Source organism: Protopterus annectens, chromosome 3.part1 (genome assembly GCF_019279795.1).
Source record: "Protopterus annectens isolate FY-2018-M chromosome 3.part1, PAN1.0, whole genome shotgun sequence".
NCBI lineage: Eukaryota > Metazoa > Chordata > Ceratodontiformes > Protopteridae > Protopterus > Protopterus annectens.
The window spans coordinates 1,376,770,545-1,376,786,874 of record NC_056732.1 but is presented as its reverse complement, the minus strand read 5'-3'; the positions used below and the strand labels follow the sequence as shown (position 1 = coordinate 1,376,786,874).

Sequence of the window (16,330 nt, the reverse complement as noted above, 5' to 3'; positions counted from 1 at the left end):
ATAAGTTTTTAGTAGAGTAGAATGTTATCATATTATACGTTGATGTTATGCATATATTATAGCTCACAGTAGTAAAGTTGGTATAATAAATATGCCATATGGAAAAACTTTCAGACGAACTTATAATTTAATTATATCAGTGCGATAATACTATGGTTTTCTACAAAATATGAATGTTATTAGCATAATGGGCAATAACTATCATTACATGTTTATGAATGTGCAAAGTAACATCAACTATACCACATGTAAATGTCTTGTTATTCTTTTTGTTTTGTTTTTATACCAGAAAAGTTTTTAATAAAAAGATATTTGATAAAGAAAGAGCACAAATGGAAATATTTATGGAAGACATATGCATGCTAAAGGTACAAGTAGACGAGGCTCAACAACTAACAATTAAAACAGGAGAGGGTGAGATACAAATAGTGAAGTACAGTCAATCTTCAGGACAGACTCCAGGTACAGATGGTATTCTAGTGGAAGTTTGGAAGTTACTATGAAAGAAAGTGGTAATGATCTGGAAGATTTTTTTTACAGTATTTTAAAAGAAGGGGAAGTGTCAACATCTTGGAAAAATGCTGCATTACCTAAGGATGGTAAAGACCCATCAGTCCCAGTTTCATACAGACCCATTTCAATTCACTTAAAAGAATGGAAAGGTGTTGCCAAAATTGATAGGCCTGGGTCAATGTGGTTTTGGAGAGGGGGTGCAGACATTTGACAACGTTAAGAGAACAATAATTATTGACAGGGAACAGAATATAAGAAAATACCACTGTTTTTTCTGTGTGTCTTTGTACAGATAAAGCATTCAACAGAGTAAGCTGGGATTTTATGAGTAAGGCAATAGAAGCATTTGCATTCTCTGATACAATAATAAGATTAATTCATAGGTTCATAGGATGATACTAGGCTATTGGCCCAGAGGCCCTTATAAGCCTAGCCAAGAATTTTGCCCATGTTCCCTCAAAATCAGCACCTGTTTCCCCTGTCCAGCAGGACAGGAATTAAAAGAATATATGAAGGTTTGGAAGCAATAATTAAAGTGGGAAGGTTTCTCTCTAATAAGTTGTGTTTGAACAGTTACTTGTTTTATATTTGAAGTCATTGGCAAGGAAAATACGGAACTCAGAAATTCAATTACATAACTGGTGTGGTAACCAAGAAAAGTTGGCTTTATTTGTAGATAATATTTTGTACTTGATAGATCCAGAAAAGTACACTTCAGTGTTGTGGAAAATTTTGTGACAGTTTCAAGTCTTTTCAGAATATAAAATAAAAAAGGCATCTTGTTTCAGTGAACACAATAAGGTGAAGTATTTAGGAGTATGGAATACAAAGGCTTCTGTTATGGCAGCTAAGGATATGTGAAAAGAGGACAAACATAAGCTAATTCAAAACCAGAAAAACTATAAGCTCTTGTTAACTGATATGGATAGTAACACAGAAGAAGTGAAAATGTGTTTGTTCCTTTAGTTTTATCTACAGGCCAGGTATATTTTTATCAACAACAGGAGAAGTTGTGGACAATAATTATTAAACTACTGAAGGAATTTAGCTGAGACGGAAGACGGCAACAGTTAAGTGAGATAAGTTGATTCTCTCAATAAAATAAGGTGTCTTAGGATTACTTGAGTTGAATGGATATTTTACAGACATGCAGTTAAGGCTCATGTATATAACACAAGCAGAATGTTATAATTCAAAGTGGAAAAGAATATTGATGAAGCAAGGGGGGAGGTCAAGAAATAAAAAGAAAGTGGGATTTTGGATGCAGATTCTTAAGTAGAATAACAGCAAGCATGCTGAATATGATATGCATTAAGTTGCAGAAAGTATTCTAACAACTAAGCCAACACAAGAATTGAGAAAGAATATTTTGCTAATCGGGTGACTGCAAGTACAGGTGCAGGAAATTGTCAAAAGGGGGCTGCAATTTACTGGAAAGAACTGCCAAAGGATCCAAGATACTGAGAGGAAATAACTATAGAGTCAGAAAAGGTAAGAGAGTGGGATGAGGCCAAGAAGTTTGAACTGCAGTTTAGAAACTGCTTCCCCCTACCAGAGATTGGTATATTAATAAAGGCTAAGAGAAAGGGAAAGGAGTCATAAGTGAAAGACCTGCTTTGAATCCAGAACAGAAGCTGCTATTAAAAAAGGGATAATTAGTAAGATATATAAAATATTGCATAATAACTATAAGAATCAATCACAGGAGTTTAGAAAAGCTTGGGAAGTGAGACTGGAAATGTAATTTACAAGGTAACAATGGCAGGAAATTTGAATAACTCCCAATTATGCAGCAAAGTCCAGAAAGTTTAGGATTTTTGTTTAGAAGCGTTTGCAAAGCTATTTTTATAGCCCAAGCAGACTTCAAATAATTTTACTTCTGGTGGATAGCAAATGTTGAAGATATGATGTAGAAGAAAGAGGTAACCAGTAGCATGACTTTTGGGAGTGTAATGAGTTAACAGATTTATTTGTAGAGAATACTTTGAAATCTTGAAAAACAAATGATTCTTTTCAACTGGGACACAGGGATCTGAATTGCCTAGACATATTAAGGCCTTATGAAATGTAATTCTATTGACTGAGGTATAACAGGAGGCAGGCAGGAATTATGCTGAATGACAGTTTTAAAGAAAGATACATGCATCTAATGTATAATGTATGTAAATGAAAAAAGATTAATATAGTTTGTTTTCTTTTCTATTAATGTACAAATGAGCATGTCTTAAGTGACAATTTAATAACATTGTTTAAAAAATAAAATATACAGATCTTGTTAGTGGGGCTGCCTTTTCTACAATAAACTGTGCAGCTGCCTACCCTGTAGCTTTCAATACAGCAATATTCTTTACTAACAAAACAGGTACTTTCACGGATGCTCAGTGTGATCTCAACTTCTCAGAAAAATGTGAACTTTTTAGAAGGACTTATCCCTTGTGTCTTGGTGACATAATTTTTTACATTTGTTGAAAAATGAACTGGTCTTACTTAGACCCTTTTCAGCCATGACACGGATCACGAGGGCAAGGATAATATGACTTAGTGGAACCAATCAACCAGTATGCAAAACTGCACAGATAATTACTGGATTCAGGACTAAGCACCAGGCACTGGTAATTTTGAGGCAGTGATCTTACCATTAGCCAGCCATAGTTGCACAATGTAATGGACTTCTACCTGGCTATACAGCAAAACATCAAGAGAGAAGTGATACAGTCTGGAAAGTTCATTGATAGATTGTCTTCAACACTTAATACATAAATAAATGTTTGCAAATATCTATAAAATGTAACAATCAAACCAATGCATGTGAAGATGGTATGCAATGGAGCTGCTTCAGCAAAGCAACAGTTTTTTTTCTTTGTTCTTTTAAATGCATGGTAGGGTGATTCCCCTTCCTTACCCTAGCAAACATACATTTTAAAAGTATGTAGTAAAAAACACTGATGGATTCACCAACCAAAAAGAGGATGCTGTTTCAAAATAACATAAACGAACTCTTTATTCACGAAAAACAAACAGATAAGCGCTTTCACGCACTGAAAGTGCGCTTCCTCAGATCTTCACATTTAATAGACAATTCCGGATGGTATATACAGTCAGTAAACTTCAATTAGAACAGGTAAATGCATCCAATCATTCAATTTACTCAATTAAATTCAAAACAGAAAATAGTGCTCACATTTATATGGAGGGCTGGTAGACTACTGTCACAGTGCTTATACGCATTTGTTAAAAGCAATACTTTCCAGCTTTAAAACACATTGGGATGAACTTTAAAACACTTTAAAACAATTTAAAACTTCTAAAACATATCTAGTCACTATATAATGATGTGCAAATATCACATTTCATAAACTTATAGAACAATATGTGGGATCTTTCTCATGTTCTATATAAAAATCTTTCTTATATTCTATATAAAAAATGTGAATATGAATATAAATACATATAAATAGAATAAAAAATATATATGCATATATACAAGATTCATGTATTCATGTAAATACTAATATATATAAAAAATATATATCGAAAACATTCCTATCTATAAATGTCAGATATAAATATCATATAAGGACCTCATATTTTAGAGTGTATACATGTCGATAAGACATATAAGACCAAGGGTGTAAATCTGTAGAGTCAAGGATGTAAAGATTAACATTTATTTAATTTCTATATGTATTTCCTTACTAAAAATATATATTTAGGTCCTCAAGCATATATTCAAATTTAATATAATTATGTGCTAAAAATCTATAAGATCTGAAATATTAACAAATAAATATTAATATATATATAAATATATAAATGTATGAATAAATGAATAAATATATTATTATATATGCATATATAGTATGCTATTTAAATAAAATGTATATAATAATATCTATCGATATAAATATATAAATATGGGATACATATATAAATAGACCATTTATGACAAATAACAAGTAAAAAATATATATAAATATAAATATAAATATAACTGTGTATATGTAAATAGTATAGAACAATCTATATATTCAGTTATTATGTATCAAATGTAAACTAATATTATTTAAAAAATTATTTAAAATATATACTATCTTCTGAGATATTTATCAAACATAGAATGACAAAATATTTCATATATTTCATATATTATATTTGTGAATGCACATGTGCTTAGATAGTATAGTTAAATTAAATGATGCTGTTAATTAAAATGAAATTGAATAGAAGGCACCTGTTGTTCATGGCCTATAAATAATATACAACATTTCAATAGCCGTCTACTAGCCCTCCATATAAATGTGAGCACTATTTTCTGTTTTGAATTTAATTGAGTAAATTGAATGATTGGATGCATTTACCTGTTCTAATTGAAGTTTACTGACTATATATACCATCCGGAATTGTCTATTAAATGTGAAGATCTGAGGAAGCGCACTTTCAGTGCGTGAAAGCGCTTATCTGTTTGTTTTTCGTGAATAAAGAGTTCGTTTATGTTATTTTGAAACAGCATCCTCTTTTTGGTTGGTGAATCCATCAGTGTTTTTTACTACATATCGTTTTTTCACTTTGACTGGGGATTCTATTGGCATCATCCGGTATATTTCAACATTTTAAAAGTACCAAGAAAACAGAATGTATACCTGTGAGTATTGTGAGGAAGTGCTAAACCAGCCACATATATGGCTATAGCAGTCAGGACTACAGCCTCCGTCTCTGAAACAGGAAAGTGTTCTGTAGCGGTCTTTTGGCACATGACAGGCAGGTAGTAAAGGGCTAAGCCAGTAGCATGGCAGATCACAATGGGAGCCACAAGAGACAACAGACCAGGATTTTTATCCTACAGAAACAAGAGAAAAAAACAAAACATTCCAGCTACTTTTCATTGCCACATTTCAGAAACATATGGCAGAAAACAAGTATGCATGTGCAGCCTCACTCTTTGCAGCACAATGTTCAAAGCTTTATTTCCTTTTCTATCAAAATAGGGTATAAGGGCAAATTATTTTAGTTATTGTATTTAGTCATTTTCAATTTAATTGGGTAAGTGAGCTGGGTCTGATGACCCTTTTCAGTCACAACCTAAAATGAATAAGAATAACATATCAATGAGTTTAAAAATATCATACAATGACATTAGAACACAATGGTGAAAAAACAGTTTTAACAAGTATATCCACAAAAATAACAGAATGAAAATAACAGTAATACAGTGGTAGTACAGAAATGAGATGTCAAAGTGAGATGTGCTGGATGTGAGTTAGCAGGCAATTTTGCAAAAGCACACAATTGTTTATTTTTCTCAATGGTTTGATACAAACTCAGACATGAATACTTTAACTGTTATGCAAGTAATACAGCTTCTGACCACAAATGAACAAGTGTGATTTTAATCAAAATGAGCAAATACCTGCCACATAACTACTGTTGATTAACTGGTTCATAACTACATCCAAAAAAATGGAAAAAAAAATGTAAAAAAAATATTCAGAAATGTAAAACTATTTTGCAAAACTTGCAAAAACAATGCAGTTCATATCTTGAGCAACGCCCTGCATGGTTTTGCATCTAGATGTCTAATAGCACAAGTACTGCTATATTTCAGGCAATTTGTTATATCTTCACTAACATGGGCAAGGGTCTCTAAAGAAGTGCCATATATAAGAACGTAAAAAGAACGCTCAGACTAGCGAATTATTGTTTACTTCACTCAGGGCTATCAAACTTAGGCTTTGCATTTGAGTCCCCTTTTTTAGTTCAGAAACTGTCTTACATAAATACCTATCACAGTATGCTTTGAGAAAGTGCATTATTCCTCATGTACTTCAGTCGGCCATGGTTCTATTCTCGGACTAATAATACCCCCTCTGTGTATAAATTAGCCTTCTAATCTAGCAAGTTTTAAACCCACTCCTTATGCCAATGACCTATTCCTCTTACAAAGATGAATTTTCAGTCACTACAACTTCAATGATCTGGTTTAGTTGAACAAAAAATGTACAAGTTAGTAACGCCAAACAAAATCTGTACTACCGATAATAGTCAAAAACTTACCTCCAACCCCTCAAACATTGTCTCTGTGGAGTGCCCATTACACAGGTTGAGTCTAATAAACATATGTAGCTATTTATCTTAACCCTATCCTATCTGTTCATAAACATACTGAAAACTCTACCAATAAGGTTTTAACACAATTCAAAATTACACAGAAAAATGTTAATCCCTTAATAGCATTAGCGTAAAGCTCCATAACTTGGAATGTGCTTTTCCATAAACCAGAGTATGCACTCCCGCTAGTTTCAGTGGGGAGCTAACAAAATAATTTATCATCTCAATTGTCTGCTAATAAGGTCATATGCATTTCTAAAGGTGATATCTTCCTTTGCAGACACTGAAGACATGATATCTTCTTATCATGGCAAAGAAGATGTTAGTCATTCACTCATACCTAAAATGCTTTCTGAATTATCCAGCTACCTGCTTTCTTTCCGAACACTCAAAACAGGTAAGGAAGAATTATTAATTTGTTTAGATATTCATATACAACTCGGATTTTACTTAGAAAAGACAAAATAAAACTGAGAAAATCTGCCCTATTGTTTGTATAATTTGCTGGAAAGGAAATAAGCTTACCAGTGTTCAACTCATAACCCATTAGGAATGAATCTGGTCACTACAAACACATCCTCTTCATCTCAATCTAAGCCACAGAAGTCTGTCTGGGAAGAAGTGTAGAAGCAGCAAGCTAGTGCACTGCAAAGCACTTATGTGGGAATTTGTTTTATAACAAGAAGTAGAAAAATTACAGGTAATACCTTGGTCAACCATGCAAATGGCATCTGGCCAACTGACATCTGAGTCTCAGATATCCATTCATTCACTTTCTCCCAAAATAAAATCATATGAATCTCTGGACATCCTAAATATAGACTAGACTTAGCAACAATGGTTGGCAATCTGCTTCAACTGGACTGGCAAAAGTTAGTGAGGTCTTCTTAAGGCCTCTCAAGCCTTGCTGAATGTCCAGTGCAAGAACTCCTGGGGCTGCCATCCAGATGTAGTGCGCACACTAATAATAAACCTTGAGTTAGGTCTGCATTTTTAGGGTGACGTAACAGCAATATTCATCAGCAGTATTTTTGCAACTCTGTCTAAAGCACATACTTTCTGTGAAAAAGCAGACATTTCTTGACCTGGGTCAGTGAAACAGCCTAATATATTCTGTGCCAGGATAGGGTGTGCCACATTTTCCGCAGCTGCAGGAAACAAAGGTCTGGACAGGAACATTACTTGGCTGCTAAGGCCCAAGTCATATGTCTCAGACTGCTGCTATCACTTTGCTCTGAAATAACTTTTCTACACTTTTCACTTTTTTTGTTTTGCTTTTATGATGCCTCTTTTTTACCCTTTTCCACTGAAATGTAGGCATTCCCTGGAGTAAGGCCAGATGTTTATGTTGTACCAAAAAGCTCCTAATGTTTTAAGATCACCTTAGTAATGTTGCTGAAAGTCTTAACAATGGTCACAGTTCTCAACATAATGATCCTCTTCAAGAGAGGACAGACACTATAAAGGAAGTTCTAAGAGGAATCTGCTTGCAACAAGAATGTCTAGTGGTAATATTTTCCTGGAATATCATTAGCTATCTGAAAACACCAGTAATAATAAATACAAATGGATATAGAAATAACCAGCAAACTCAAAGATAATAACACACAAAAAAACTAAAATAAAGTAGACTTCCAAGATGGCTGCATAATGATCAACAGCTTGACTTCAATTTTCCCAGTGTGAAAAAAGAAAGTGAGAGATAAGGGCTAGGAATTCTGACAACTTTAGTCAAATTTAGTTAGTGGGTAATAAGTATACCAGCTGGATGCCAACAAAGAAAAACTTTACAGAGCCTGATCTGCAGCTGTTCAGCAAAAAGCAGCTCAAACTACAAAACTGGAACAAAATGTTTTCCAATAATTTAGAGAAAAAATAAATCAAATCTGCTCACAGCTGATTAAAATAAATGAAACACTGAAGGAGTATATCATCTCAAATAAAAAAGCCTGAAATGGAAGAAGCTTTAAACAGCTATTCAGATGAATTGATAAAACTGCAAAAATCACAGGCTGAAATGAAGAAGACTGAGTTAATATGAGACTGCTCAAGAAGAGCATTCCTGCTGAACCAGACAAAGTGGAAGGAACAGACTATTAATTTTATGAAAACACAAATAAGCAACTGGACTAGTATTCCACAGCAGGAGTTGTTAATTGAAAGGGCACATCATCTGTATGCTTCAAACCTGAACATGAGAAAGCAGCGAAGACCTGTATTAGAAAAGATGCAATCATACTAACAGAAAGAATTGATTCTGATAAAATTGTGGCAGAAGGGCAAAGTACTACAAACTGGAGACAGTAGAGTGTTTGTGGAAAATAATTATTTACTGTTTACTAGGCAGAAAAGAAGCACATTTATTCCAGTAATCCAGCAATGCGAAGAGGCAGATATGTGATTCAAGTTGTTGGATTCAGCTGACTTCAGAATATTTTTTCCTGGAGGCTCAACATTAATTTTTGATGCAAAACAGGCTAGGGAGAAAATACAAAAGTTTGATCAACAAAAAGTGAGCCATCAAGCAGAAATGGACTCCTTTTCTCAGTCTTCTGATAATAAAGCTCATAGACAGACTTTCAGTGAAACATTTGCCAATGTTCCAAAGGAAAAAGCTTGAGAGACAGAAAACATCCAGGAATTGACTAGAAGAAAGTACAGTTGTGTAAAATCTTACTGTAACAGTTTCTGTCTTTCTCTTCACTGCTGTAGTATTCATAACCTAAGGGATTTCCTGCCAAGGATAGTCCAATGTCCAGCCAGTATACCAAATCCTTTAGTACTTACAGGCACTGTACAATACCTGTGCAAGCCATAAGGCATAAAGGTGATGCATGGACATACACACTCAGTACTGGAAAGGCCCCAAGAGAGACAGAATGTCCCTAGGGACATAAAAAAAATCAGCATCCAGAAGGAGAAAAAGAACAGCCCCTTGGTCAGAAGGACAAGAAGAAATAGGTAGAGCAGACAGGGCAGAAGGTAGAAAGTGAATAATGCAACAGTGAAGAGAAGGACATCTATTGTTATGGTAAGATTTTAAACAACTATACTATGTCCTTCTATATCGCTGCTGCAGTAGTCATAACCTAAGGAATATAAAAATATCAAGAGGAATCTTGGAAGAAGGACATGAACAACCTTCCAGAAACTCATGCAGGATTGCCCTGGTAAATCCAGCTCAGACTCTGGAAATAACATTCAACTGGTAATGTTTAGTGAAAGTATGAACAGAGGACCAAGTAGCAGCCTCAAGGATGGAATTTGTATTCAGCCCCTTGAAAAAAGCATCAAAGGAGGCAGCAGTTCTGATAGTATAAGCCTTTACTGAAGACAAAAGACATTTATCATGAAAAGAATAGCAAATCCAAGAAGAGATTGTTTGCTTAAAAAACACCAAACCCAAAGACCTGGGATGAAAGGAAACAAAAAGATGCTCAGATTTGTGAATAACTTTACTTTTACTTAATAATACCTTAGCTGTCTATGCAAATCTAAGATGTGAAGAACCTTCTCACAGGCGGACTGTGGAGAAGGAAAAAAGGAGGAAAGATTAATAGACTGATTAAGGGTCAACTCACTGTCCACCATGGATATAAACAAAGGATTAGTACAAACAGACACCCTGTCTCTGGGAAAAACTAAGAAAGGAATCTGAAGAAACAAGCTCAAATGGAGCCTGAGTCAATTTTTCAAGTACAAAACTCAGGTCCCAGAAAGGCAGAACAGGCTTCCTGGAAGGCCTGATATGAAGGACACCTTTAAGAAAAGTACAGTTGTGTACACTTACCATAAATGTAGATGTTCGAGTGTATTCACTGTTGCAGTCATTACATTTGGGTAATCTGCTGGCAGGTTGCCCTCAGTCGACCTGAATAACAAAGCCTTGGGTCCTGAGTCAGTTGCTGTCTCCTCTTCCATGACGTCAGGTCGTCAGGGGTATAAAACATGCAGTGACACCATTTTAATCAGTTTTTCTTGCCCCAGATGTCAGGTGCCCCCCAAATGGGGAGCAAAAAAAAATTATGCTGGATGTACTGTATTTGTATAACTTGATGTTGGAGCTTTTCTCCCCGGGCCTCCGCTGAAAATGGACCTGGTCCAGTCGGACTTTCCCGGTTAACAAATGTAAAATAAAAAATAAATAAATAAATAAATATGCATGTAATTTAGAACACAAAAAATTTACCTCCAACTAAAAGCAAATACACCAAAAAGGCTTTTGAGCATAGTGAAGGAAAGAAGAGGTATAATAAGAGAGAAAAAAGGGGGCTGGCGGGTGGGTAACCCAGACTGCAACAGTGAATACACTCGAACATCTACATTTATGGTAAGTGTATACAACTGTACTATACTCTTCGTGTTTCACTGTTGCAGTTATTACATCTGGGTAGAATCTCAAAGCTATGGATGGGGGGACAGAATTATACAGCATTAGGAGCAGCTATAAGGCCCTGCAGGACAGCAGTGGCAAAGCCTGCCATGGATTTAGAAAAGACAGGTAAATGGTAATGTTTGCTGAATGTGTGAACTGAGCTCCAAGTAGCAGCTTCTAGAATGTCTCTGGTAGGAACCCCTCTGAGAAAAGCTGCAGAAGTAGATGCAGCCCTGGTGGAATGGGATCTGATCCCCTTGGGGACAGGTTTACCATGGTGTATGTAGCAGAAATAAATACAATGGCTTATCCATTTTGAAATAGTCTGCTTTGAAATAGCCTTCCCCTCTGCCCCTGCAGCAAATGCCACCAGTAGTTGCTTAGACTTTCTTAGAGATTTTGTCCTGTTCAAGTAGAATCTTAGTTGTCTGTGTACATCCAATGAATGCAGAATCTGCTCCCCCTTGCTCTGCAGATTTGGGAAAACAGTTGGCAGATAAATGGTCTGGTTAAGAGCCACACTGGATACCACCTTAGGCATAAAGGATGGATTGATCCTGAGGGCCACCCTGTCCGGATAAAAAATAATGAAAGGCTCCACTGCCATGAGAGCCTGAAGTTCTGAAATCCTTCTAGCTGAAGTGACTGCTAAAAGAAAGGCTGTCTTCCAAGAAAGACATTTTATGTCTGCAGTAGCAGTTGGTTCAAAAGGAGGTAGGGTGAGTTTTTCCAGCACAAAATTGAGGTCCCATGCAGGAGTTGGTGCTCTTCTGGGAGGTCTCAAATTTTTGGCCCCTCTGAGGTACTGCTTTAGCAGGGGATGAGAGAAGAGAGGAGGCTCTGTGTTGTAATGAGCCGAGATAGCAGAGGCATGGATTTATATAGAAGAGAAAGATAGGGCCTTGTGAAGCATCTCAGTTAAATATTGGAGAATCTGAGGAATATCGGGCATTGCTGTGTTTATTCCTTGTGCTTGGTTTCAGGCACAGAATTTCTTCCATTTATCAGCATGAGATTTTCTATTACTATGCCTTCTAGCCTCCAAAATGATATCCATCACAGGTTTACTGAGAGATGCGACTGGTGAAATTAGTTGATTAGCCATGGTGCAAGATTCAGAGTTTGGAGCTGAGTGTGCAGAATTTGATAGTTCTGCTGAGACAATAGATGATGTGTCTGAGGCAAGTACCATGGAGGAAGGTGTGACATATTCCTTAGAAGCGGGTACCAGTCTTGGCGAGGCCAGTCTGGAGCAATCAGAATCATTTTTGGTTTTTCCTGTCTGACTTTTAGTAAAACCTTGGAGAGCAGAGGCAGAGTGGGAAAGGCACAGACCGATAGGTTTTTCCAGCTGAAGGATAGAGCATCCACTTTCCAAGCTTTTTTGTGATGAATTCTTGTGCAGAATTTGTCTGGGTTTTGGGGAGAGGCAAAAAGATCTATGCCTGGGCTCCCCCATTTTCGGGACAACATGCTGAAGATTTGTGGATCCAGTTTCCATTCGTGTGGGTCCATAAGATTTCTGCTTAGTTCGTCTGCCAAAATATTTTGCTTTCCTGGCAGGAATTGAGCTTGTAGATGTATTTGGTAATTCAAGGCTGTGTTCCACAAGCCCATGGCTAGTCTGCAAAGAGGGTAGGAGTGGGTACCTCCCTGCTTGTTTATGTACCACATAACTGTGGTGTTGTCCGTCTTTATCAGTAGTTGTCCTGGATGAAGGAAGTCCTTGAAGGCTGTCAGAGCATTCTGTACAGCTAGCATTTCTTTCTGGTTGATATGTAGGTGCATTTGATTTGGGGTCCATTTGCCCTGAATGCATCTCCCTGCCAGATGGGCCCCCCAAGCATAGTCTGATGCGTCTGTAGTCAGGGTTTGGGTGGCAGGGGGTAGAATGAATGACAGTCCCTTGTTTTGGTGACAGGCCTCTGCTCACCATAGGAACTCCTGTTGCAGGCAAGGAATGACAGTAATCATTGTTTCCAGGCTGTGACAACGTTGACTCCATAAGCTTTTTAGGTACCATTGAAGTTTCCTCATATGCAGTCTTGCATATGGAATTAGTAGAATGCAGGATGCCATGAACCCCAAAGCCTGCAGAATTTGTCTTAGAGATAGCTGGGTTTTTGTGGCCACTTGTTTGAAGTATGTTTTCAATTTAATCTGTTTGTCTGGCGCAAGGTAAGCCACTTGGGCAGTTGTATTCAAGCTTGCACCCAGGAATGTAATTATCTGAGAGGGTACCAGTTGTGATTTATTTTCGTTTATGGTGTACCCTAGGCATGTTAGAAGCCTTTTTACAAACGCCAGATGTTGTAGAAGAGTGTCCTTGTTTTCTGCCTGAATTAGACAATTGTCCAAATATGGATAAATTTGAATGTTTCTTTGTCTGCAAAATGCAATCACTGGTGCCAGGCACTCTGTGAAGACCCTGGGTGCAGTAGATAAGCCAAAGGGCAGTGCAGAGAACTGGTAATGCAAATAGCCTGCTTTGAAGCAGAGGTATCTTCTGCAAGATTCCCTGATTGGGATATGCAGGTAAGCCTCTTTTAAGTCTAGAGTTACCAACCAGGCATCCTTGCCTAGCATAGGCAGTAACTGTTGTAGAGTCAGCATCTTGAATTTTGGAATGACCAGGAAGGTATTTAGAATGGATAAGTCCAGAATTGGATGCCATGATTTGTCTCTTCTGGGTACCAGGAAAAGTCTTGACTAAAAACCTTGTCCTTTTTTCTTTTCTGGTACTGGTTGAATAGCCCCCATATCCATGAGGGACATGACTTTTTTTGGGCCTCTGCCCACTGATTTGGAGGCAGATCTGGCCATCCATTTGGAATTGGCAACATGTAGAAATTAAATCTGTATGCCTGGGATACTATATTTAAGACCCACTTGTCCTGGGTAATTAGATGCCAATTTTGAGCATGAAGTGCTAGTTTTCCCCCCAAAGGGGCTGCCAAAAGATAAGTGCTTGGAAATGGCAGAGGAAAGTCATTGAGACTGTTTACCGTAGGAGGTGCTTTGCTACTTCCAGATTTGGAGGTGGAGGCACCCCATTGTTTTGTCCTGTAAGTTCCTTGTGACTGAAACCTGGAGCCTTTGGAGTGTCTGGGCTTGACCTGAGTGGCACTGTTGGGTACTGGAAAGGACCAACTCTTAGTAGGCCAGTGCCTACTGAACCTGGGTGGCTGCACTTGCAAGAAATATTTTACAGTTTGCGTAGATTTAGCTTTGTCTTCCATCTTTTTCAAAACTTCTTCTGCCTTATTACCAAACAGAATGTCCTGCTGTAAAAGAGCATCCAACAATTTAGCTTTAACATGATCAGGCAGATTTTGCTCCTTGAGCCAAGCATGCCTTCTTATCACAGATCCAGTTATGGTGGCCCTGCAAGAGGCCTCCAAGGAATCAAAACCACATTGCAAAGTATGCTTTCCAACTTGTTCAGCTGAATGCAATAAATCCTGCAACTCTTTATTTTCCACACAATCAGAAATCAACATCATTTTCTGTTTAAGTAAGCCCATGACATGCTGTTGATATTTAAGCATATGAAATTAACAGTTTAAAGCCCTGATTGCCAGGGTTGCAGACGTATAAACCTTCTTACCCCATCTATCCAACGCCCTGGAATCTCTATCAGAAGGGGTAGGATTTTTAGCAGTAGAAGCATTAACACCCTTGGGACCCTGAGAAATTGTTTCAGGGTCAGCAATAGGATTTTTGAAAAGAAACTTGTGGGAGTCAGGAACCCTGTAATATCTGTCTGGCTTACTAGGAGCCGGAGGCAGGGAATCAGGAGTCATGCTGGATTCTGAGAAAACATCAACAATGTCTAAAACAGAAGGTATAGCCAAAGGCCTATGCTGAGGAAGAAGAAGAAAATTCCTAAGCCTCTTTTTGGATTCCGAAAAATCCTGACTCTCCCAATGAAAATGTTCCCTTAAGGTATGCAAAGTTTCTCCAAAATAAAAGTCCTCAGGAGGAGAAGCAGAAGGGATGGATTTCTTCTGCATCAGAGTCCTCATAAGAGGGAACAGAAAATTCCTGATCAGAAGAGGAATCAGAAGAAATGGAAACCCGATCTGAAGATTCATAATCAGTGCCCTTGCCTATGCCTCTTAGCAGGAGGGGGTTGGGAACCCCTGATCAAGGTAATTAAATCCTCAGCCATTTTGATCATTTGTTTTTTAGGCATAGGGGCCTGTACACGTGGCTCATGCATCATTTATTTAGACACAGAAGTTGGTTTTGGCCTCGTTTTTTTATGATGGCGTCGGTTTAATATACAAATATTTAGGCCTAAAAACACCCTCAGAAGTCGGTGCCTGCACAGCGGCTCCGAACCCATCCAAGGGAGAGACATCTGCAGGTTCAATACTTGAAGAATCTCGCGGCATACCGGACTCTGACTGGGTCTCGGTAGAGGCCTGCGAATCAAAAGTAGTGAGCATCAGGGGCTGCGAAAGCGCCTCACTGAGTACCGGCGAACCGGAGACTGACTTAGGAGAAGCTTCATCGTCGGTTTTGGACCTCGACGGTCTGTCTCTATCTTTTTCTTTCTGTTTTTTGTGAATTCCGGTAGTCAGATTGCTAACCGACATTTCAGGATAGTTAAATCTTGAGGCAAAGTATTTAGAAGCAAAAATATACCGACGCTTAATAGTGCGTTGGTTAAATTTAGCACAAACCCAACAGCAAGGCACGTTGTGGTCAGGGCCTAGGCAAGGAATACAGTACAAATGAAAATCCTTATATGTGGTATTTGCTTCCCACAAGTAATACAATTATTAACTTTTACTGACAACGGTAAGGAGCAAGAAAAAGTTTCCCCAATGGGGTACTTAGCTTTAGTTTGAAGACTTTGGTTTTGAAACTCGAAAACGAAAATTTCAGGAGTCGGCCGACCAGCACTTGCGAACTGCTTCTGCTTCGGGCTTCTGCAGCCTTTTTAGTCCTGTGAATGTGATGTATGTCAACATGGTGCGATGTCTTTTAGCATGAACTCTTACACAGTAACCTACATTTTGCCTCTCTCCAGAACTGCCCATGAAGGATTCTCATGAGCAATAAAAAAACTATGTTGCTGAACACTCATGATAGCAAGGACAAGCTTTTGGATTTATTTGACTGTAATTTAAAAAAATTGTGAAAACTGCCCATGTGCCAAGATAAAACCACTGTTTCCTCCTTTCCTGACACATTCTGACGACAGATTATCTTGCTTTGGATTACCATTTATTTGCATTCATTCATCCAGGCTAATGGTAGAGTATTTTGAAGTACTTTAACACAATCATTTATATAAAGTATTTCTTCACTAGCCAGGCTTCTAGCATC

The 16,330-nt window shown here is 37.5% G+C and overlaps 1 protein-coding gene across 1 annotated transcript in view; it reads right to left on the bottom strand.

Annotated features, from left to right (window-relative positions):
• Nucleotides 1-16,330, bottom strand: part of GPAA1 (glycosylphosphatidylinositol anchor attachment 1) — a 1,710,146-nt gene that overhangs the window by 210,612 nt on the left and 1,483,204 nt on the right. The window contains exon 11 of the mRNA XM_044067413.1: nt 5,154-5,350. Within this exon, the coding sequence (XP_043923348.1) occupies nt 5,154-5,350 (197 nt within the window). The remainder of the gene's footprint in view (nt 1-5,153; nt 5,351-16,330) is intronic.